The sequence below is a fragment of the Corythoichthys intestinalis genome, chromosome 6, assembly GCF_030265065.1.
Source record: "Corythoichthys intestinalis isolate RoL2023-P3 chromosome 6, ASM3026506v1, whole genome shotgun sequence".
Taxonomy (NCBI): Eukaryota; Metazoa; Chordata; class Actinopteri; order Syngnathiformes; family Syngnathidae; genus Corythoichthys; species Corythoichthys intestinalis.
The window spans coordinates 43,935,721-43,960,041 of NC_080400.1; the positions used below are offsets into that span (position 1 = coordinate 43,935,721).

The 24,321-nt window shown below is 38.4% G+C and overlaps 1 protein-coding gene across 1 annotated transcript; it reads right to left on the minus strand.

The window, feature by feature from the left end:
- Window positions 1-734: 734 nt before the first annotated feature.
- alp3 (alkaline phosphatase 3) lies at window positions 735-20,595 on the minus strand. The gene is made up of 11 exons (XM_057839267.1): window positions 20,526-20,595; window positions 20,202-20,318; window positions 19,875-19,990; window positions 15,666-15,840; window positions 12,432-12,604; window positions 12,219-12,359; window positions 11,107-11,176; window positions 9,628-9,762; window positions 6,424-6,615; window positions 1,234-1,350; window positions 735-1,054 (listed from the first exon to the last, which is right to left on the minus strand). Exons 1-11 carry the CDS (start codon window positions 20,593-20,595, stop codon window positions 735-737), a joined length of 1,626 nt encoding a protein of 541 aa, XP_057695250.1.
- Window positions 20,596-24,321: the final 3,726 nt, after the last annotated feature.

Below are 24,321 nucleotides of genomic sequence, written 5' to 3' on the forward strand. Positions count from 1 at the left end.
CTAAATGGGAGTATTTTGCCATAACATTCGACACAGTGCAAATAAATATTTCATCTACTCACACGTGTGAGATCAGTAATTTAGCCGATTTTTAATATATTATTTTTTAAATAATGATCATTATTGATGTGTTATTGGTGTTGTTGACATATATCTGTACCATACATCAGCCATTTGTGAGCAAATAATGCACAAATGAGCTGCGAAGTATGGTATCGATTAGTGATAAAGTTTAGAAAGGTGAATATTTACTTTGTGAGTCGACTTACTGTATACAAATGTTCAACTTGCGACCCTAACATTTCAGGTTTGGTGCTACAAAGTTAAAAAAAAACTGGTGCTTCCCATTTGTGTCATTTGTTGTATGTGCTTTTTGGTAATAAAATGAAGCCATCTTATAATATTTATCATGGTTGACAGAATGAAACTGTAACTACGATATATCCACGACAAAGTTGAGTTTGAAACCTCTTGACTCCCATGGGAAGAAAAAAAAGATTTAAGTACTCAAAGTAGTTCAAGAAATGATGTCCTAACTAATACGTAGTCAGTGTTCTTGGAGGGGTTAAAAAAATAATAATCAATGTCCTCTACAAATACGTTAATATCAATTAGTACAACTTTATAGTATGACATAGTCACCCATGGACACATCCCAAGTGTTCACTATTTCCCTAGCCTCTTGACCTCCGTGACGCTTTACTTTAAATGTAGCGCTTGAAGAGACATCAGTTTTAGATCAGCTCATTAAGGGCCAGCAGAGTTGCACCAAGGAGGCCACTTATCAATGCCACTGAGCTTTGTGCTCCCCCAGCACTGTTATAATTGTTATTAAAGGTAGTGTGAACCAAAGCCGGAGTGGTTTGCCCTCGACAGTGCCGCTGGTCTGCCCCCACACATGCGGCATAAGCCATAGCGTGGGCAATGTAATTCTGCTCCTGGACGCCATGGAAGAGGTGAGCCATGGGTCCACGGGCCAGCACGGCGACATCCTCTCCACTGTGGGTGGCCGAGGCTGTAGGAACTGCTGACAGCTGGATGTACTCTTTAGTTTCTATGGAAACAAATGTACTGTATGAAGCAGTTCATAGAAGTAAATGTATAAATGTCAATGTAGAATTTTTTTCCCCATAGCTTTTGCATTGCATTGTCTTTTCACCATTTCTTGAGACATTTACACAGGCAAACAAGGACAACAACTGTAAGACAATGAAAGCAAAGAATGGACTTTACTTGTGTTGACATTGCGGATGTCGGGCCGTGTCCCATTAGTGGTTTTGTGTCCGGGTCCATTTCCATACATCAGTGTGGTGTACGGCAACATATCTTTGGCCCACAGTGGAGATTTCCCTGGAAAATACACCCCAAAAAATTGCTTTTCTGCTATTGTTTATGTTTCGCTCATCTCACAAACATACACCCATACACACTAACACCCCCACCCACACACGCACAGGTGCAGTCTTTAGTTCCCCAGTGCCCTGATGGAGGTCCAAAGCTTGCTGGGTTAAACAGTCTTTTTCTCCAGATGAGCCATTAGCCTGGCAAGTCTCCTTGTTGATGAAGAGCTCAGGGTTTCACAAGCACATTAATCACTGCTGCACCACTGGGAGGAGGAGTATGATTAGGAGGAAGAAGCGAAGGAGGCGGGTGAAACAGGAAAAGAGAATAGAGTGAGTACAAAGAGCACAGCACAAACACCAAGCAATATAAGCGTCAGAGACTGATTATGATGTACAACTTTATAGGATTGTAATATAGAAAGCGTAGAGGAATATCTGACAGTGCAAAAAGATTAGTACTTTATTATAACTAAACAACTAAAAGCAATTCTTTACACATAAGGCACATTCTAGCTTCATTAGCATATGGTTCATATCAGCATTATTGTCCATTTTATGTCCCACCCAAGCAATTCTAAATAACTAACATGTAAAATACTATAACATGCTGTTTCTGGGTAAATTTACTGAGAGGAAAGCTAAATAAATAAATAAATAAATTAAAAACAAAGAAAATAGATTGCTTTAAAATATATTTTTTAAATACCAAATAAGTCTGAAGCAACCGCAAAATTACAATTTTCCTATTGTCCCACTAATTACGAAACTGAATGTGAAAGAAAAAAACTGTTAAAATGACAGTTTACTTTTTATGGAATATTTACATGATAGAGAATAAGTATTTGAACACCCTGCAATTTTGCAAGGTCTCCCACTTAGAAATGATGAGCGGGTTTAAAATGTTCATGGTATGTGCTTGTCCACTGTGAGAGACAATCCAAAGAGAAAAAAATCCAGAAATCACAGTGTATGATTAAAAAAAACATTTGTATTATACTGCTGCAAATACTGTAAGTCTTTAAACACCTGTCTATTAGCTAGAATTGTGAACCTAGAAGACCTGTTAGTCGCCTTTAAAATGTCCAACGAACAGTGTTGAGCACGTTACTTTAAAAAAGTAATTAGTTACATTACTCACTACTTCTTCCAAAAAGTAACTGAATTAGTAACTTAATTACTCTATAGTAAAAGTAACTAGTTACCAGGGAAAGTAACTATTTCCGTTGCTTTAAAAAGAATTTGTTGTATGTCAAAGAATTTGAAATTTTCTGAGCAGTATTGGAGTCAGTGGAATAGAGAAGAACAGACAGGTAGTTAACTTGTTAGGTGCTTCAGCAGATTTGAATTGCTTACCACAGATGTCGACAAAAGCTTTGCCCCGGGACATAAATTACACATTACATGCAGGTTCTTTCCTTTAATTTCGACAAACTTGAAATAGTGTCTACATCTCCACCTCTTAAAGGACAATTTTTCTTCTGAATGCTCTGCCATCCCGACCCTGTGCATCTGTTTTGCGTGTGTGTGTTTGCCAGATGCGCTGTTCCGGTTTGCTTGTGAAATCACCGGCTCTGATTGGCTTACCACGACACATGACACTAACCCTCAGCCAATCACAATCACTTCCATCGCATCTCTCGAGGGGCATTCAGGTAGGCTCGTTTCCCGACAATTCACGTCACCTTCAAAGCGTCTGCCGTCCTCAAGTTGGAAGCAGAATTATTGCTGACTGACAGTGGGAGATGGGAACGAGGCTAGCATCAGGTGTAGCAAACACAAAAACGTTACCAAACTTCGGAAAGCACTGTCTTATTGAATGAGCAGGGATAAACAGCTTGGAGTCAGAAGTACGTGCGCTATTCTCGAACCTGAACGCACCCCAAGTCTTGGATGACAAATCAACAGAGCAGAGAGTCGACTCGACACGGCTGGTAGTTTCTTCAATTTATTCAGAGTAAGTAACGCACCGCTTTTGACCGCCAGTAACGGTAACGGCGTTGTAACGGCGGAAAAAGTAATTAGTTAGATTACCCCGTTACTGAAAAAATAACGGCGTTACTCCCAACACTGCCAACGAATAACTACAGTGGAGGTGGACTTTTTAAGTCTGACTTTTTTAACCTGTTTGAGCTGTTTAGCTGCATGTAAACACCTGTCCATCCCATACAATCAGGAAGACTCCAAATCCTAACATGGTCAAGACCAAAGAACTGTCCAAAGACACCAGAGACAGAATAGTAGACCTCTACAAGGCTGGACAGGGTTCAATAAATCAAATTTGTTTATACAGCCCTTTACAAAACCCTGAATGGCCCTCTAAAGTGCTTTATAACAAAGACAAACATGGTTCATGATAAATAAAAAAACAGAAAAGTATTATACAATGACGTGAAGAAAAAAAACGAAAACAAAAACAGCGCATCACAAATGAGCAATAAAACAGATGAAATCCAAAAACATTAAAAACTCTTAAAGAAATAAAACCAGGCTACCTTAGTCTGGCAAAAAGACAAGTCTAAAAAGGTGTGCCTTTAACCGAGATTTAAAAAGGCCTAGATCCGTAATGGTGCTGATTTCAAGGGGAAGGCTATTCCACAACCTGGGGGCAGCAATCGCAAAAGATCGGTCTCCCCACTGTTTAAGTTTCGACCTCGGAACTTGCAAAAGGAGCTGGCCAGTAGAACGAAGAGTCCTGCCAGAGTTAGGTAGGGTTAAAATTTCCGATAAATAAGAAGGAGCCTGGTCATTAATAGAATTAAAAATAAACAGTAAAAGTTTGAAATCAATTCTAAAATGGACTGAACGATGACAGCACGCGGGTTATATGTTCACGTCTAAGTGTACCTGTTAAAAATCGAACAGCAGCATTTTGAACAAGTTGCAGACAAGAAATAGAGGACTTGGGAAGACCATCATAAAGTGCACTGCAGTAGTCCAGCATTGAGCTTATAAAAGCATGAATTGCTTTTTCAAGGTCGTGGTGACTAAGAAAGGCCAAGAGACAAAGCTGGAAAAAACTTGCTCTTACAACAGAACTAATCTGCTTTCCAAAGTAGAGTCTGTAACGTGTGTCCTAAAAAAAGGGAGCCAGAGCACCAGAGTTGGGCTCAAGGGCATTCATCAAAGAAGGTGTGCCAAAAGTACTGTAATATATTCAGTTTTGCTCTCGTTAAGATGTAAAAAGTTTTGTGCTAGCCACTGCTTAACATCGGATATGCACGCCATCAATTTAGTGAGAGCAGTTTGTTCGTTGAGTCTCAGGGGTAGATACAGCTGCAGGTTATCAGCATAGAAATGAAAGGAGATATTATGTCTTTTTATAATTGATCCTAAAGGTTCCAAAAAAGGAACTTGTTGGTCTTATATCCACTCACAGTGTTTGGAGGAAGAAGAATGATAAGTACCACCACAAGAACACCATCCTTACTGTGAAGCATCGGGGTGGTAGCATCATGCTTTGGGTGTGTTTTTCTGCATATGGGACTAGACGACTCCACTGTATTAGGGAGAGGATGACCAGGGCAGGGAGAATAACCTCCTTCCCTCAGTTAGAGCATTGAAAATGGGTCGTGACTGGGTCTTGCAACATGACAATGGCCCGAAGTAGACAGCCAGAGTAACCTAGGAGTGGTTTCGTAAAAAGCATATCAAGGTTCTGGAGGGGCCTAGCCAGTCTACAGACCTAAACCTAATAGACAATCTTTCAAAGAAGCTTAAAACTCTGTGTTTCTCAGTGAAAGCCCAGAAACCTCATTGATGTACAGAAGATCTGTGTGGAGCTGTGTTGCAAAACCCCTGGTGCAGTTACGGTTGCAAAGGTTACAGGAAACGTTTGACCTCTGTAATTGTGCAAAGGCTACTGTACCAAATATTAAAATTGATTTTCTTAGATGTTCAAATAATTATTTGCGGAAGTATAATGTTAATTGTTAATTGTTAATAAAATACAATGTGATTTCTGGATTTGTTTGTTTTTTAGATTGTCTTTCACAGTGGAAAAGCACCTACCATGTAAATTTCAAACCCACCCATAATTTTTCAGTGGGATTATACTTATTTTCCTCATTGTACATACGTAGGTTTTTCGTCCTGGTCAGCAATAAAAGCTAGCTAGCAAGCTTGGAATCCTGAGAGTAAGCTACCATTAGTACGGATTTGCAACACTGTCACCTGCAACCCTGTTGCTGTGATGCACCAGGTATTGTAAACATCATATAAATCATGTAATATAATTGTACCATTGATCAGTAAAAAGAGCCAATCAAGCTTTTTTAATTTATTAATTTAATTTAGTAAATCATTTAATTGTATTTAATAGGTAGTATTGATGAATATGTAGCAGAAAATTAGATAAGTGATTTTTTTTTGTCATGAATTTTGAAGCCAAAATGCCCTCAATTCAGAAATGACCCATAATCATAGAACTGCATTATTCTATTATTATTACTGTTATTGTTGTTGTTGTTATTGTTGTTGTTTTAATGCTCTGTGGTAACGATACGACTCCCGGGCAGTATTGCTTTGTATTCATTCTGTCAGCAAAATGTGTGTGGTAAAAGAATGCCTATCGACACACATAAAATACATAAATCAAAATTTTTTAAATGATGAGATTTTTATCCCAGGGTGAATAAAAAACCTGCAGGTTTTATTCATGTTGCCCCACCACAAAAAAAGTTACTCCACAAATGTATGCTGCAAGTAGTTCAATACAGTATGTATCTGGATTATTCATATAGATACAGTTCATACTGTATATACTGTATGTTAACACAACAAAGACAAGTTTGGCAGAACTGGAGGATGATGGAATGAGAGAACATCATCAATAACGATGGCAAAGCATAGGTGGAGAGAAGAGAAGCGGCAGGAAAAGACATTGCCAAACTTAAACTGAAGGACTGCTGCCTGGCTGTCGTGATTGCAAGCTCTTAATAATGACAGTAACATTGTTCAGTCTTCAGTTACATCTCGGAATGTACACTAAATATTATTATTCTTATTCTTTTGAAGGATTTCTTCTCATCTTGTAAATGGGCAGCATTTACTCTTATTTACTAATGCTCATACTTGTATTTACCCAGAATACTTTGCCCTCGAAAGGGATATCCGTTGAAGGTAAACGGATGGGAATGGTCAGCCATCACGATAGTGAGCGTTTCCTCCTCGTTAGTGAGTTCAAGGCCCTTGGCAATAGCTGAGTCCAACGCAACCGCCTCATGAAGCGCCATGTATGCTCGGCCATCGTGATGGGCTTGGTCAATGCGGCCACCTTAGGACAGAGGGATTCCAAGGTTAAGGTTACTATACTAACTGAGAACATACCATTGTAAGAGATATGAGAGATATACAGTAAGGCTGCTGGGCTAACGGAGGAACAGCCAACTTGATCACTTGGTGTCTGACATTGTTGCTTGCCTGCCTGTCAATAAACATTTGTCATTGCTTGTTCCTCACACACACATCATATGTAGAGTATACAGTCTACACCAGGGGTGGGCAAACCGGTCCTCGAGGGCCGCAGTGGGTCCTGGTCTTTGTTCCAACTGACCAAGCACAGATAGTTTAACCAATGCAGTTTCAGCAGAAATGAGAAGCACCTGACTGCAATCGATTGATTGCATTTGTAAAACAGCAGATTGGTGATAAGGTGTCCTCTTAATGGGTTGCAACAAAAACCCGCACCCAATGCGGCCCTTTGTGAAATAGTTTGCCCACCCCTGGTCTACACAGTATATTTGTGGTTTGCCGTGGCTCAGAGGTAGAGTAGTTGTTCCCCAAACTAGAAGTTGTGGGTTTAAATTCCCACCCTGTTGACCACGTCTAAGCATCCTTGAGCAAGATACTGGACCCAACGTTGCAAAGGCGCCATACAAGTTTAGGTCCATTTAACATATACAGTGGGGCAAATAAGTATTTAGTCAACCACTAATTGTGCAAGTTCTCCCACTTGAAAATGGGTAAACATGGGTAAACCTCAACCATGAGAGACAGAATGTGGAAAAAAAACAAAACAGAAAATCACATTGTTTGAGTTTTAAAGAATGCATTTGCATATCAGAGTGGAAAATAAGTATTTGGTCAATACCAAAAGTTCATCTCAATACTTTGTAATGTACCCTTTGTAGGCAATAACGGAGGCCAAACATTTTCTGTAACTCTTCACAAGCTTTTCACACACTGTTGCTGGTATTTTGGCCCATTGCTCGATGCAGATCTCCTCTAGAACAGAGATGTTTTCGGGCTGTTGTTGGGCAAAACGGACTTTCAACTCCCTCCACAGATTTTCTATGGGGTTGAGATCTGGAGACGGGCTAGGCCACTCCAGGACCTTGAAATGCTTCTTACAAAGCCACTCCTTTGTTGCCCTGGCTGTGTGTTTGGGATCATTGTCATGCTGAAAGACCCAGCCACGTCTCATCTTCAATGCCCTTGCTGATGGAAGGAGATTTTCACTCAAAATCTCTCGATACATGGCCCCAGTCATTCTTTCCTTTACACAGATCAGTCGTCTTGGTCCCTATGCAGAAAAACAGCCCCAAAGCATGATGCCCCCCCCCCATGCTTCACAGTGGGTATGGTGTTCTTCAGATGCAATTCAGTATTCTTTCTCCCCCAAACACGAGAACCTGTGTTTCTATCAAAAAGTTCTATTTTGGTTTCATCGGACCATAACACATTCTCCCAGTCCTCTTCTGGATCATCCAAATGCTCTCTAGCGAACCGCAGACGGGCCTGGACGTGTACTTTCTTCAGCAGGGGGACACGTCTGGCAGTGAAGGATTTGAGTCCCTGGCGGCGCATTGTGTTACTGATAGTAGCCTTTGTTACTGTGGTCCCAGCTCTCTGTAGGTCATTCACTAGGTCCCCCCGTGTGGTTCTGGGATTTTTGCTCACCGTTCTTCATCATTTTAACACCACGGGGTGAGATCTTGCATGGAGCCCCAGATCAATGGAGATTATCAGTGGTCTTGTATGTCTTCCATTTTCTAATAATTGCTCCCACAGTAGATTTCTTTACACCAAGCGTTTTACCTATTGCAGATTCAGTCTTCCCAGCCTGTTGCAGGTCTACAATTTTGTCTCTGGTGTCCTTTGACAGCTCTTTGGTCTTGCCCATAGTAGAGTTCAATTCAATTCAATTCAATTTTATTTGTATAGCCCTGGATCACAACAACGTTGTCTCAAAGGGCTGGGGAGTTGGACTGTGACTGACTGATGTTGTGGACAGGTGTCTTTTATACCGATAATGAGTTAAAACAGGTGCCATTAATACAGGTGGAGCCTCATTAGACCTCGTTAGAAGAAGTTAGACCTCTTTGACTGCCAGAAATCTTGTTTGTTTGTAGGTGACCAAATACTTATTTTCCACTCTAATTTGGAAATAAATTATTTAAAAATCAAACAATGTAATTTTCTGTTTTTTTTTTTCAACATTCTCTCTCTCATGGTTGAGGTTTACCCATGTTGACAATTACAGGCCTCTCTAATCTTTTCAAGTAGGAATATTTGCACAATTGGTGGTTGACTAAATACTTATTTGTGCCACTGTATCTGCGAACACCACCATAAAGATACTGTATTGTTGAGGTTTATTCACTGTTGGTGGCCATACCACATCAGAATACTTATGCATATTTTAGACATTTATAATATTTTATTTTAGAATGTAAATTTAGAAATCGAGCATCTTTTTCTTCCCCATCAACACATTTTATTGGAATCGGGGTTTAAAAAAAAAAAAAAAAAAAGGCTAAACTATAAGGTTGCTTCTATTTATACATGAGCTCAATATTTTAAAGAAATTGGAAAGACAGTGTAGCACCATGTCCCCAGGCTCCAACGTCAGATTAAAGGAGAGATTGATTAGGAGGCTGGAGGAGACATCCATGGGGAGCCCACAGTCAATCAGTGCACACACAACACATACATACACCATCACACTTTACAAGACATTCTTGGCGCTGAATGCAAACCTGGTTTCACCAGATCGACCGCAGTTTTTATACATAGCCACCATGGGGTTGTGCTAAATGCAACCTTCGACTCTTAAATCAGTGATCCTATTGCTCATGTATAAATGTAACGACATATTGATGTTTCAGCAAAGATAAACAGCAGTGAGGCCTTTTGTCAGTGTTAAAAGATCAATGGTTCAATTGATCCAGCATGAGCACCCACATGCTATTTTCTATTTTTAGAAAACATCTCCTTGAGAACGATATTAGTTAAAGTTTGCCTGCTTGATTAAGTGATGAAATGAATCAAAGGGCGATGACTGCACCTTCCACTAAAAGAAAGAAGCCTCTAGGGTTTTTCCTGAGAATGCGGATGGCTTTTTCTGTGGTCTCGATAATGGATGGGTCCATGTTGGGATCCCTTTCAGCTTCGTATCGCAGATCACCCGGTTCAAACAGAGCTGCGGGAGAAGAGTAGCAGACCACTAAGAAAAGGAAGTGAGTGGCTAAAAATCATTCACTCCTCTCACACACAGCAGGAAAACAAATTACAGATCAGCACGATGGCTCAATGTACCTCCATTACACTTTTCTATTCTAGTTCACGTATGTCACCAGAACTTTTCAGAATGATGAGCGACAAGTCTAAAGAGATCTATTATGGATTTCATGTACTGCACCAAATTCTCTGACACCCAATCTGGCAAAGTTTCACACGATAAACTGTGATATGAAATGCTTTGTAGTGATGATTGTTGTCATTGTGCCAAAACATTGACGGAAACCAACGCTGATTTTAAATTTGGCAAGACACAAATATTTTTATTATAATTTTATTCTTGTAACTGTAAAACCTTTCCCTTTTTGTTAAGCGCTCTAATATATGCTTTTTTATTTTATCAGTTACAATTGTTTTTTTGTTTTTTCATGATTTTTGGAACTTTCCCCGTTCTTAATACTCCTTTTAAGATAAGTAATGTTTCTTATGCAAATTAGCCTTGCAGTGAATGTAATTTTACTTTGCCTCAAGAATCAGTTATTATTCAGTAATAACAACAGTTGTGTGGCAGCTTCATTATTCTTGTTTTTGATTATAAGGAGTGTGAGACTAAAACCTGCTTTGAAGGAAAGTTCCTTCTAGAATGACTTCTTAATTTCAAATCTGTGTGTGGTTACTTGTTGATATTTAGTCATTGATACAGGTCAAAGAATTAAACATTGTATATTTTCTTTGTGTTATGTCCCGTTGCTATGACAACCAATATCGTCCAATCAGGATTCAGTCATTAATGACTGGAACATTAATTCCAAAACACTAAATTAAGATTAATTAAGCGTATCCTTCTTCATAAGAGTGCCAAATTCAAATTGAATTGAAACATTCTCAGATTTTAGCAAAATTTGTCAACAATGGCATAAAAATATACGTGGAAATGGTTATTGAAATTGAAGAAATAATTTTAAACAAAAGAGTACATGAAAAAGCTGTAGTCATGCTTTCAACACATATCTGGACCTTGAGTTCTATATATATATATTTTTTTTTTTAATTTTGCGATCTACATTTTCCTTGTGTTGCTTTTTATTTCTAACAAATTCCCTTTTGTCATATGTTTGTACAATAAAAGCAAGACACTATACTGTCATTTATAAGAGAAACAGAAAATTTAACAAAAAGAAATTCTAAATTTGTTGTAGTACTTCTTTAAAGGAGTCAAAGACACCATAAAACAGATTTTCCTATTGTTACATTGTTTTCCCTCTGCAAAACAGAAAGCCAGTAAAATAACATTGTAAACACTCACCCATTAGGTAATCTGTGGTTCCTGGATCAACAGCATCAAAATCAGTTTTATTCCACACATAATGGGCAACCTAAAGAATTAAAAACAAAAAAACAACACACAACACGATGTTGTTTACTGCTTCAGTGACATTATGTCATTTAACTTGTGTACTTGGTAAAGATCAGAAAAAGAAAAGGGTAATATAGAAACCCACAAGATGAAAAAGAAGCCCTGAGACATGCCATCCATGTCTTAAATACTTTTGATTAATTTCATCATTAAACATTGCCTCGAATGGGAAGGCAAGGCAGGCCAAACAAATTTATTTGTACAGCACAATTCGACACAAGATATTTCGGAGGGTTTACATCACATAGAATCTAAAAACGCGAATTAAATGATACATATAAATCAAATTAAATCTGCAAGACCGTTAAAAACAAAAACAATTAAAACAGGAAATACAAATGGAATCAAAAGATGAATGAATAGCAAAAGTCATATAACTTGAAATTTGAACTATATGGGCATTATGACTATGCTGTGGTAAACAGTCACATTTTAAGCCCAGAATTAAATGAGATAACAGTTTGAGCATACTTCAGACCTTCAGATAACTTGTTCCAGAGGTGAGGAGCATACAGTAGTAACTGAATGCTACCTCACCCTGCTTGGTTCTTGTTCTTGGAATACACAGCAGACCAGTTCAAGACAACATTAGTGGTCTGGATACTTCATAGAGTTCAAACAAATCAAACATGTATTTTGGTCCAAGGCTACTAAGTGTTTTGTAGACTAGCAGTAGGATTTTATAGTCTATCCTTTGACACACTGGAAGTGTTCATGTATTTGTAAGGACTCCGGCAGCAGCATTCTGTATTAGCTGAAGCTTCCTGATTGATTTTTTTGTTAAGACCTGCAAATATACCATTACAACAGTCAAATCTACTAAAAATGAATGCACTGATAAGTTTTTCCATGTCTTGTTTGGATAAAATCCCCTTAATTCTGGCTTTTTTAGGTGTAATGACTGAAGAACCAGTTTTATTTTGAGAATTTTACAGCATAAAACTCTAGTTTCAATCTTTAAGTATCTATCTTCACAACCCTAGTTATCTGCATTACCGTACCTTGCCCGTTTTCTGGTTCAGCCATTCACTGATGAGGTTGCGTTTGTCTTGTCTTTTACCCCTGGATGAGTAGTCTCTGGGATATTCTGGATCCTTGGTACCCCTGGGAGTCATGTACTTTCTCCCACCGCCAATGATCACCTGCGAGCACATTCCATTGAGTAATATTTTACTGTATGTAATGTAATAAAATCGTATTACAATTAGTCTCACATCTATGTCTGTGTTGTTGAGCAGCTGAGACGCAATGTCAGCGCAGCCATCTTTCTTGGCGGAGGCAGGCATGTCAGCATCACAGTACCATTTTCTGCTGGCACTATGGGCATAGCTGGTGGCTGGAGTTGCATGTTGCACGCGGGTTGTTGTCACAATACCGACAGACTTGCCTAAAAATATAAAGTAGTTTATTTGTCTATTCAATGCAACTATAAGATATAATTGATATATATAGACTATAAAATGATACAGACTAAAATGGGGTGTTGAACCGACATAAAAAAATTATGGAAAGAATTTGCACCTGATAATATTGCTTTCCTTCAGCATTTAGCAATTGTGTTCTTTTAACATAAAGCACACATGTCTAGCCAACATTAGGCACCCATGTTGCGCAAACATAACGTACTCTTGTTGAGCCAACATAAGGCACTCATGTTCACCCCAAAATACATGTTGAACCGACATTAAAGAAATACATAATTTGCACCTGATTAAATTGCTTTCCTTCAGTATTTAGCAATTGTGTTCTTTTAACATAAAGCACACATGTTGAGCCAACATAAGGCACAACTAGGGCTGTCAAATTTATAGGGTTAACGGGCGGTAATTAATTTTTTTAATTAATCACGTTAAAATATTTAATGCATGCCCGAAACGACCCACTCATGCATTGCCGCATACAGACTACAATGGCGGCGTTTAACGTATATACAGAGCTAAGAGGCAGTAATGGCGGCGTTTAACGTATATACAGAGCTAAGAGGCAGTGACAAGTGAGTGGAGTGGATACAGGCATTCATTTGGACCGTGCTTTTAATTGGCAAAAGCTTTGACATCTCTCCCACAACAATTATTATCATTGAAGCGAGCGAGCTTGTTCTCAACACCCTGTATTGTACACAATGCAGAGAAGATATAGCATTTGCAGCCACCACACACAGTCATGGTTGTGAGATTTCATTTCCCATCATGCATTTGGGCAGAACAGTTTAGTCACTACAGTATCATTTACTGAAAGCTCAACAAATACACTAGATGGCAATATTTAGTCACAATATTAAGCAATACAATATTAATATTTAAGCTTTGGCTTTTTTCCGTTCCCTTTGTCATGTCTCTTTTCATCTTCTTGGATAAACAAATATTCCCCTTTCTTTCTTCCTCTTTCCTTCTTTTTTCTTTTTTTTTTTTTTATGCTGATTTTAATGCTGATGATGATGATGATGATGTTGATGATGATGATAACAAATGACAATAAATTCAAATTCAAATATACAAACTCACATTTATCCTTTAAGAATCTATCCGTGGATCCCTTTCACAGAAAGAATGCTAATAATGTTAATGCTTGTGGATGTACTGTTATAATAAACAAATACAGTACTTATGTACAGTATGTTGAATGTATACATCCATCTTGTCTTCTCTTTCCATTCCAACAATAATTTACAGAAAAAAATGGAATATTTTAGAGATTGTTTGAATTGCGATTAATTACGATGATTTAATTTCTAAGCTGTGATTAACTCGATTAAAAATTTTAATCGTTTGACAGCCCAAATTTTAACGTAAATGGTCGTCACTGGCATCAATTTACAGTATATATGCCTCAATGGAATCCAGTACATTGGCATCAATAGTTGCGACGTTCATGATAGTTAATGGCATGGACGTACATAGCTGTCAGTGGTATTGACTTACTTAGGTGCCAGTTCAATGTCAATGGGCTGTAATGGTAAGTGGTCAAAATCACAACCACCTATGTTTTCCTGTCATTGAAAATGAAGGGAAAATGCTTGCCATTAAAAATGAATGGAATTCCGGTCATTTTGATATTTAAACGGTGCCGGTCGGTCAAACGGTTTGGAGTCTCCAGTGCACCGAAAAAACGTGGATAATAAGATTATGAAAGAAAGAAAGAAAAACAAAGTTGAGAAATTTTACTAGCTGGGCCTGTGCCTTGCAAAGCCCCATCTAATAAAAAAAAATCACTTATCACAAACAAAATAATAATTAAATGGTGACGGTTATTGGGCCAGCTGGCTCTACCAATGAGGTGTCACTTATTTTTTCAAGGAGTTGGCAACCCTACTTTCAAATCTCGCGAGAAATGACGAGACTATTGCAATTGGTTGGAAAGGCACGTTAACATTATGTTGCATCAACATGATCTAATCTAGCTACTCATTCATTGTTCACGTTTAAGTATGGACTGCATGTATTAATCATGCTCACCTTGGAACCATGATGTGTTCTTGCTGAAGATGCACATTGTCTTTTAGTAAACTTTACAACCTGGAGTCATTTTTTTTTTGTGTATAAGAAATAAAATAAGCTACTTTACTGTATGCTAGTCCCTCTACTGCGATTGTATGTTAGCTAGGGTTGTATATCGGTTGGCCCTGCTGTGAAAAGAGCATTGATCATGTGTTTGGATTTACGTGACCATTCAAGACAGTCCTTCAAGTGATAGTTTTTGTATGATGAGCCTGTGCTCAGTGTTGCCAGATTAGGCAGGTTTGGGCTATTTTCAAAGACTTGGGGCTGGAGAGACCCACAATGGGTGGAATCATAACATTTTGGCTACTTTTGTCAAATTCTTAAGGAGGTTGTAATTTTGGCTGGTTTTTATTGAACTGGCTGGATTTTACGGTGTGATTGGCCTGGAGACTGTCTTTCCTATCTGTCAACTTTGAGGTGCAGTATGCCGTTGGCTCCTGTTCCCTGCACTAGAAGCACCATTAGTGCATGAGTGCCAAAATTCTCAAACATGTTTGACACTAACGGTGCAGCGCCATCCGTGCTGAAAAAATACACCCACGTACAAGACGCGGCTGATGAAATAACGAGGGCTACTGTTGGGAAGTACAACAAAAAATGTGAGTGCAAGCACCTTCACTCTTAGTCCAGGAGTGACAATCATGTTCCATCCATTTATTCCTTTCAGATTTTTCCCTTAAGTATAAACACTGTACAAAATGAAAAAAACTCACAAAGAAAATGGAGCAAAGCTATCACCGAACCAACAGTGATGTGAAACGTCAACTCAAACTGGGGTTAAAGTTCTTGACATCCCTCGCTAAACCTTACCCTTTAAAACTATCTTGCACAGTAACCTGTAATCCCATATTTTTTTGTATTTACATAAGCAAACATTTACAGCTCTTCTAGCTGTTTTTGTCCCAGTACCCTTGCCTGAATCTTTAGGGCAATCAGTAGCATCCTTACCTGCATCTTTGGCCCACTTCAGGATGGATGTGACTTCATTTCCCTTCTGACTCTTACAAATGCCATTTCGAGCTGCTGCGCTGACGCCGATTGTGTTCAAGTTGGTTTTTACCCCACACAGATAAGCAGTGGCTGTGGCAGCACTATCTGCAATCTGGAAGTCCACACTGTAGGTCTGCACAAAACACAAGCAACGTCTTTAATCTAATGCAATGACAGCCAAAGTTTATACCTGTGCAATGTGATGCCATACTGTGCATCCGACTATGAAAACCCAACCCGATTTTGGCTAAGCCGAGGTACGATGGATGGAGATTGTTGTTTTCGTCAACAATGACTATAACGAAAAATAATTTTTTTCGTGACGATGACGAGACGATAACAAGGAATCAGGAATTTGGCGTTGTCCTTGTAGATGCGACAATATGTGCTCATCTGTCAATGTTTGTTCGAAATTGTTGGACACCTGTTTTCACTTTCATTTCATTTTTGGACGAAAACCTTGAATGGCAAATCAATCCAGTGTCGCTTTCAACAAAAAAAAAAGAAGGCCAATAATCTATTGTATCAATTAGTTTAAAATTGGCTTTAACGTCCCAACGTAAAGATAGAAAGAGCATGATGGAAATACTGCATTGAAATGTAAAATGCACCCTTCAAAAATTGCTTCCTGCTCTAACTTCAAAAAATTATAATTATAAAATTATAATTATTAAATATAAAATGTATACATATAATTTTACTTATACACAGTTTATATTATATGTATACACACACACACACACACACACACACACAATGGTATGAAAACGTATCTGAACCTTTTCGAATTTTTCACATTTCTGCATAAAACCACCATCAAATGTGATCTGATCTTAGTCAAAACTACACAGATGAAAAAACAGTGTCTGCTTTAACTAAAACCACACAAACATTTGTAGGTTTTCATATTTTAATGAGGATAGTATGCAAACAATGACAGAAAGGAGAAAAATAAGTATCCAGTGAACCATCACATTTTTTTTGTGTGCCCCCCTTTGGCTGCATAAAAGCACCATCAAATCTTTATCAAAATCACACAGATGAAAAAAAGTATACTTTACCTAAAACCACCCAAACATTTATAGGTGTTCATATTTTAATGAGGATAGTGTGCAAACAATGACAGAATGGGGAAAAATAAGAAAGTGAACTATCACATTTTATATTTTGTGCTTCCTCAGTGGAGTCCTCCCATGAACACCATTCTTGGCCATAGTTTTACATATAGTTGATGTGTGCACAGAGATATCGGACTGTGCCAGTGATTTCTGTAAGTCTTCAGCAGACACTCTAGCTTCGGGGTCCTCAATTAGCAGACCGCGGTCCACGACTGGACCACGGCACACCTCTCTGCGGACCCACAGACGAACGAAAAAATAACGAGAAAAAAAAACTTTTTTTCCACATACATCATTTGTATGAATTGCCAATCAATCGCTATGCACTACTATTCTATCGCTAAATTGTGTTTAATTTTTAGTCAAATATCTATCTATACCATGTTCTCACTTCTGTTGTCATCTCTACGACAACCGTGCGCTGATTGGCTGAGAGAGCCTGCATGCTACTAGCTAGCTGGACCGACCGCAGCAATGTCAGTAACCTCAAACACGAGTCACACCCGGCACTTTGCAATCTGTTTGTACATGCTGTTGTACATGCTGTGTACTTTATTTTTCAGTGAGTCATACTGTGACCAAACGTGATTTATTTATTTCCCCGTGTTACCCCGGCACCCTCGCTGCATGCAGGAAACGTTTGAGATCACAAAGTTCACTAACACCACACATGCCACCAGTAGAAGATCGAATCTAACAAAATGGCTAGCTCAAAGTTGACCAAGAGAAGAAAAGTGGACAACAAAAATCGTTGTGTCAATGAGGAATGGAATGACAAATATGCGTCAATTTTACCAACTGTAAGTACCAAACCTTTGTGCTTAATATGCTTAAAGACAGTTGCTCTGATAAAAAGTGAAAATGTGAAGCACCATTAAAGCACAGCTCTTTTTAAGAGAAGTTTCCTCCTAAATCAGAATTAAGAAGGCAAATAACGAACAGGTTGAAGCACGCATATCAAGAGTCAAGCAACGTTATTGTTAAATCTATGATACAACAAAAAATTGCAAAGGTGTGCTTACTCAGAGTGTCGTGTGTGTTGGCCTAACATAAGAAGCCGTTCTCCGATGGAGAAATAATAAAAGAGTATGACTGAAGTGATGACAGCAATGTTCAAACGAAAAGAAAAGGAGGAAATGACAACAAAAATCAAATATATACAGTGCCTTGCAAAAGTATTTGGCCCCCTTGAATCTTGCAACCTTTCGCCACATTTCAGGCTTCAAACATAAAGATATGAAATTTAATTTTTTTGTCAAGAATCAACAACAAGTGGGACACAATCGTGAAGTGGAACAACATTTATTAGATAATTTAAACTTTTTTAACAAATAAAAAACTGAAAAGTGGGGCGTGCAATATTATTCGGCCCCTTTACTTTCAGTGCAGCAAACTCACTCCAGAAGTTCAGTGAGGATCTCTGAATGATCCAATGTTGTCCTAAATGACCGATGATGATAAATAGAATCCACCTGTGTGTAATCAAGTCTCCGTATAAATGCACCTGCTCTGTGATAGTCTCAGGGTTCTGTTTAAAGTGCAGAGAGCATTATGAAAACCAAGGAACACACCAGGAAGGTCCGAGATACTGTTGTGGAGAAGTTTAAAGCCGGATTTGGATACAAAAAGATTTCCCAAGCTTTAAACATCTCAAGGAGCACTGTGCAAGCCATCATATTGAAATGGAAGGAGCATCAGACCACTGCAAATTTACCAAGACCCGGCCGTCCTTCCAAACTTTCTTCTCAAACAAGGAGAAAACTGATCAGAGATGCAGCCAAGAGGCCCATGATCGCTCTGGATGAACTGCAGAGATCTACAGCTGAGGTGGGAGAATCTGTCCATAGGACAACAATCAGTCGTACACTGCACAAATCTGGCCTTTATGGAAGAGTGGCAAAAAGAAAGCCATTTCTCAAAGATATCCATAAAAAGTCTCGTTTAAAGTTTGCCACAAGCCACCTGGGAGACACACCAAACATGTGGAAGAAGGTGCTCTGGTCAGATGAAACCAAAATTGAACTTATTGGCCACAATGCAAAACGATATGTTTGGCGTAAAAGCAACACAGCTCATCACCCTGAACACACCATCCCCACTGTCAAACATGGTGGTGGCAGCATCATGGTTTGGGCCTGCTTTTCTTCAGCAGGGACAGGGAAGATGGTTAAAATTAACGGGATGATGGATGCAGCCAAATACAGGAACATTCTGGAAGAAAACCTGTTGGTATCTGCACAAGACCTGAGACTGGGACGGAGATTTATCTTCCAACAGGACAATGATCCAAAACATAAAGCCAAATCTACAATGGAATGGTTCAAAAATAAACGTATCCAGGTGTTAGAATGGCCAAGTCAAAGTCCAGACCTGAATCCAATCGAGAATCTGTGGAAAGAGCTGAAGACTGCTGTTCACAGACACTCTCCATCCAACCTCACTGAGCTCAAGCTGTTTTGCAAGGAAGAATGGGCAAGAATGTCAGTCTCTCGATGTGCAAAACTGATAGAAACATACCCCAAGCGACTTGCAGCTGTAATTGGAGCAAAAGGTGGCGCTACAAAGTATTAACGCAAGGGGGCCGAATTATATTGCACGCCCCTTTTCAGTTTTTTATTTGTTAAAAAAGTTTAAATTATCCAATAAATGTTGTTCCACTTCACGATTGTGTCCCACTTGTTGTTGATTCTTGACAAAAAATTAAAATTTTATATCTTTATGTTTGAAGCCTGAAATGTGGCGAAAGGTTGCAAGGTTCAAGGGGGCCGAATACTTTTGCAAGGCACTGTATATCAATAAAAATCTGGCAGCAAAACATAGCGCTGTTGTTACGTACTTAATTACGTGGCCAGTGAGCAGATTGTTTTTTAAAACTCTCGAACAGCTGATATAAATCCGTTGAGACACTTCACTTTTCAGTGTCTAGGATGAGAGTGTGTCTCAAAACCTATGACCGCAGTTGTATTACTTTATCAAATTCCAGGCTTGAAAGCTTTTTTTAAAAGCAGGATTGTAGTACAGTATACATTTTATGTGTGTGCATGTGTACCTTAGCCAAGCCCACATGGGGGAAGGTGTCCATAGTCATCACGGTCTCCTCTCCTGTGTTGTTCTGCAGTTGTCCCTTGAGGATACGAGCAGCTGTGTAGGTTGTGATGCCCATACCTAATGGGAACATGCATAAATGCCGACTTTGAATATATGTGATTCTTGAATGTAGATGGTTTTAAATGGTTTTGATTTTTTAATAAATGCCGAAAAATTTTGAAGTTTCAACTTCAATGAACCCCAATCATTTTGAAAGTGGTGCTCACAACATAGTGGGAAAGTAAATATTACTAATTTTACTTTTACCACACTGTACAAAACAACCTACCATCCCCAAGGAAAAACAAGATGTTTTTGGCCACGTTGGTGTTCAGCGTCCTATTCAGAGCTGTTTGCAAAGTCTTTTTTGCCTGTGATCTCCAGAACTCTGGGTTCTCTTCTTCGACTATGACAAGATAGCAGTGAATCAGCCAACGTTCAGTGGGAAAAAAAATAATAATTGAAGTGCAAGTCAGCTTTAAGTGGCTCTAAATGTCAGTTGCGATCCTGAAGGAGTCAAAAGCAGTTGACGCATAAGCAGAAAAGATGTTGTTTTTTTTTTCATACGGAAGCATTAAAATTGTTGTCTGGGGAGGGAAATTTTCAGACTTACCTTTGGCCACAGTTATTCCAAACACCACAAGCAGGAAAAGAGCCATGGTGGACATTTTTGATGGCTCCATGAGGTCCTTGTCCTCTACTGTGGCTGGAGAATATATCCTCTAACCCTCTCAAAGATCACCTTCTGGTATAAACATCTCTTACAGTCTCCCAACACTTGTGATGTCATTTTTAACAGTATGTCATAAACGACCGTGGGGCCTTTTATTGATTTATGGCACCAGAGCGCAGTGTTGTATTGGGAGCTGAAAACAAGTGATTATGTTTTCATAGCTTGCTGACTTTTTATTAACATTTGAGGACCTATTGACTAAGGTGGAAAAAGTGCAAAATCAAATATTTGATGATGTGAGGGTATGACCAATTTATATGTGAGGGCATTTGGAGCTTGTGGGTGTAAAATCCATCTAATCCTATCAGTAACAGTTTATGATTATGTAATAAACAGAAAGTCCATTAGCTCCCACAAACTACCTACTATAGTAAATGCTTTAGAAGATATTATTTATGTTTTATATATATATATATATATATATATATTTATTTATTTATTTTAAATGCAAAACAACCATACTTTGTTAATAGCACTGAATAAGCAGTACAGTAGGGTAGAATTGGCCTTCGACGGAGTTAAACAAGTCGGGCACAACATTAAAACAGCTTTTATTAAGCATTAGTTATAAAATTCTACAAAGTACAATTCTCAACATATTGTTGGACAAATGTCTTTATGAGACTGCCATTAAAACAATCTATTATTTGGCAAAGGCAGAACAACTGTATTTTGGAAAAGTGACCAAAACAAATAGATTTTTCACTCAACACATGGGCAACAGAAGAATTTAGATTTTATATTGGGTTTGGTTGTTTATCTTAACCAAATTGTCTCAATAATTCAGGTGGCACAGTCCAAATGCAAGTGTTATGTCATTTCTTATTTGACAAGTACTTCGTGTCACACAGATAATGAAACATTTATCGGTACTAATTTGATAGCCTTGTGATCCCAATATAGTTACTGATTAGCCTTTCAAATAGAATGGCCCCATGGTGTGCACACTTTGTGGATAAAGGCTTAACACCATGAAGTTGCTTGGGGTTTCTGTCCTTTCCTTTCATTTAAGACTTAAGTCAAGACTGCTGAGTGTTGGGATGCTGGTGTATGGCATACAGTATGTGGCATACACGAGCACCAGGCACTTTGTCACGTATGCTTGTACAATCTGAGAATTGATTGCATTATCAATGCAATATTAAAAAGACACTATCGGAGAGTGATTCATTCAATTACATGTTGGTATGGTTTTTGATGTTTGCTGTGGTGTAAGACTGCCCACATTTCTATAAGGGTTACGTTAATTAGCCATATGAGGGGGGCCAAGTGTTGTCGATAAGTGCACGACTTGTGTGTTAGTGACCATGTTTTGTTGATTATCAAGCACTGATGAAGAGCTTTACCAAATAGGCCAAGTGATTGTGAGTCCAATATTGTTGCAATAATAACAGAAGCCTGTGCAATCTGTAACAATCAGTGAGCAGAGCCAACACTGGATCACATGCTTATAAATATGGCAGGTTGGTGTTTCTCCAATATTATGAAAAACAGCACAGCAGATCTTTATCATCTCAACTACATCTTTGTATTACTTTTTAGACCAAAGAAGATATTTTAAAAATATATTTTAAAACCAATGTACACATAAATAAAAATGAATATACCGTATTGGCACGAATATATGGCGGTGTTTTTTGCATTGAAATAAGACTGAAAAAGTGGGGGTCGTCTTATATTCGTTGTCTAGACATTATACCCATTCACGACGCTAGATGCCACCAGATATCATTGAAGCGATGTTCTGTCATGACGGATCTCAGCTACTCTCAAGTTTAACCAGTTTGCATTATTTTATTGCAATATTTTTCCTTATTCTGATTTCTTTCAAGACTACAGTTACAGTTAGGACTTCACTTTGATGGTTAATACAGTTATTGCAATTTTGTTGTTTTATCACAATAGATTGGTTTATTTACATTTCAAAAACCAGAAGCCATTCATTTACGAATGTGATTGCACTTTAGTTTACATATTTAAGTGTTCAGATATTAAGATTTGAATTAGGCAAAAAAAACATGCTTTTTCTCTCAAATATATTGTTATATTGTTATTTTATATTATAATCATGTTTCAGATGTACTGTAATTATTTTCAGTATAAAAATTAATTTGGTGTTCAAAAAGTCTTTTTTCAAACCTGAGTCATGAAAAAGAGTAATATTCGGGCCAATACGGTAATAGATAATGTCATGATTCCAGCATTGACGCGTACAGTCCTGTATACTTTATGTGGGCAAGTTTACAGTGCCTTGCAAAAGTATTTGCCCCCCCCCCCCCCCGCCCCCCCTCTAAATTTTCAATCTTTTGCCACAATTCAGCCTTCAAACAACGATATAGAATTTTAAATTTTTTTGTCATGAATCAACAACAATTGGGACCAAATCGTGAAGTGGAATGAAAATAATTGGATAATTTATACTTTTTCAAACAAATAAAAACCTGAAAAGTGGGCCGCGCAATATTAATCGGCCCCTTTACTTTCAGTGCAGCATCTCTAAAGGTTCCAATTTTTTCCTAAAGGACTTATGATGATTAAAAAGAATCGAGCTGTGTGTAATCAAGTCTCCGCATAAATGCACCTGCTCTGTGATAGTCTCAGGGTTCTGTCTAAAGTGCAGAGAGCATCATGAAGACCAAGGAACACAACAGACAGGTCTGAGATACTGCTGTGGAGAAGTTTAATGCCGGATTTGGATACAAAAAGATTTCCTAAGTTTTAAACATCTCAAAGCGCACTATGCAAGCAATCATATTGAAATGGAAGGAGTACCAGACCACTGGAAAGCTACCCAGACCCGGCTGTCCCTCTAAACTTTCACTTCAGACAAGGAAAAGACTGATCAGAGATGCAGCCAAGAGGCTTATGATGACTCTGGATGAACTACAGAGATCTGCAGCTGAGATGAGAGAGTCTGTCCATAGGACAACAATCAGTTGTACACTGCACAAATCTGTCTTTAATAGAAAAGTGGCATTTCTCACAGATATCCATAAAAAATCTCATTTAAAGTTTGCCACAAGCCACCTGGGAGACATGTAGAAGAAGGTGCTCTGGTCAGATAAAACAAAAATCTAACTTTTTGGCCACAATGCAAAACGATATGTTTGCTGTAAAAGCAACACAGCTGATCACCGTGAACACACCACCCCCATCGTCAAACATGGTGGCGGCAGCCTCATGGTTGGAGCCTGCTTTTCTTCAGCAGGGAAGATGGTTAAATTGATGGGAAGATGAATGGAGCCAAAGACAGGACCATTCGGGAAGAAACAGGAGGAATACCATATTTTTCATACTATAAGTCGCAGTTTTTTTTCATAGTTTGGCTGGGGGTGTGACTTATACTCTGGAGCAACATTAGTGTGAAATTTGTAACACATTTTTATATCATTTCACAAGTTATTTTGATGTTTTGGAGTGACACTGATGGTTTGGTTAACTTGTTAGCATGTTCTTTATGCTTTAGTAATCTGAATAACTCTTAATAGCTATGTTACGTTAACATACCGGCCACGTTCGCATTTCATTGTTCATGCATCATATAACATTATCATACTGTACACTTATTCAACATGTTGTTCTCTATTGTAATTGTATTTTAAATTGCCTTTCGTGATGACATATCTGTTCTATGTGTTGGATTTTATCAAGTAAATTTACCTCAATAATGCAACTT

Bases quoted from the DNA above. Each gene is read 5' to 3' on its own strand.
- alp3 (XM_057839267.1), bottom strand. From the start codon at position 20,595: ATGGAGCCATCAAAAATGTCCACCATGGCTCTTTTCCTGCTTGTGGTG. The intron at 15,841-19,874 runs GTACACATGCAC...TGTTTTGTGCAG, and splicing joins CCCATGTGGGCTTGGCTAAG to ACCTACAGTGTGGACTTCCA. The intron at 12,360-12,431 runs GTGAGACTAATT...ATGTGCTCGCAG, and splicing joins TCAACAACACAGACATAGAT to GTGATCATTGGCGGTGGGAG.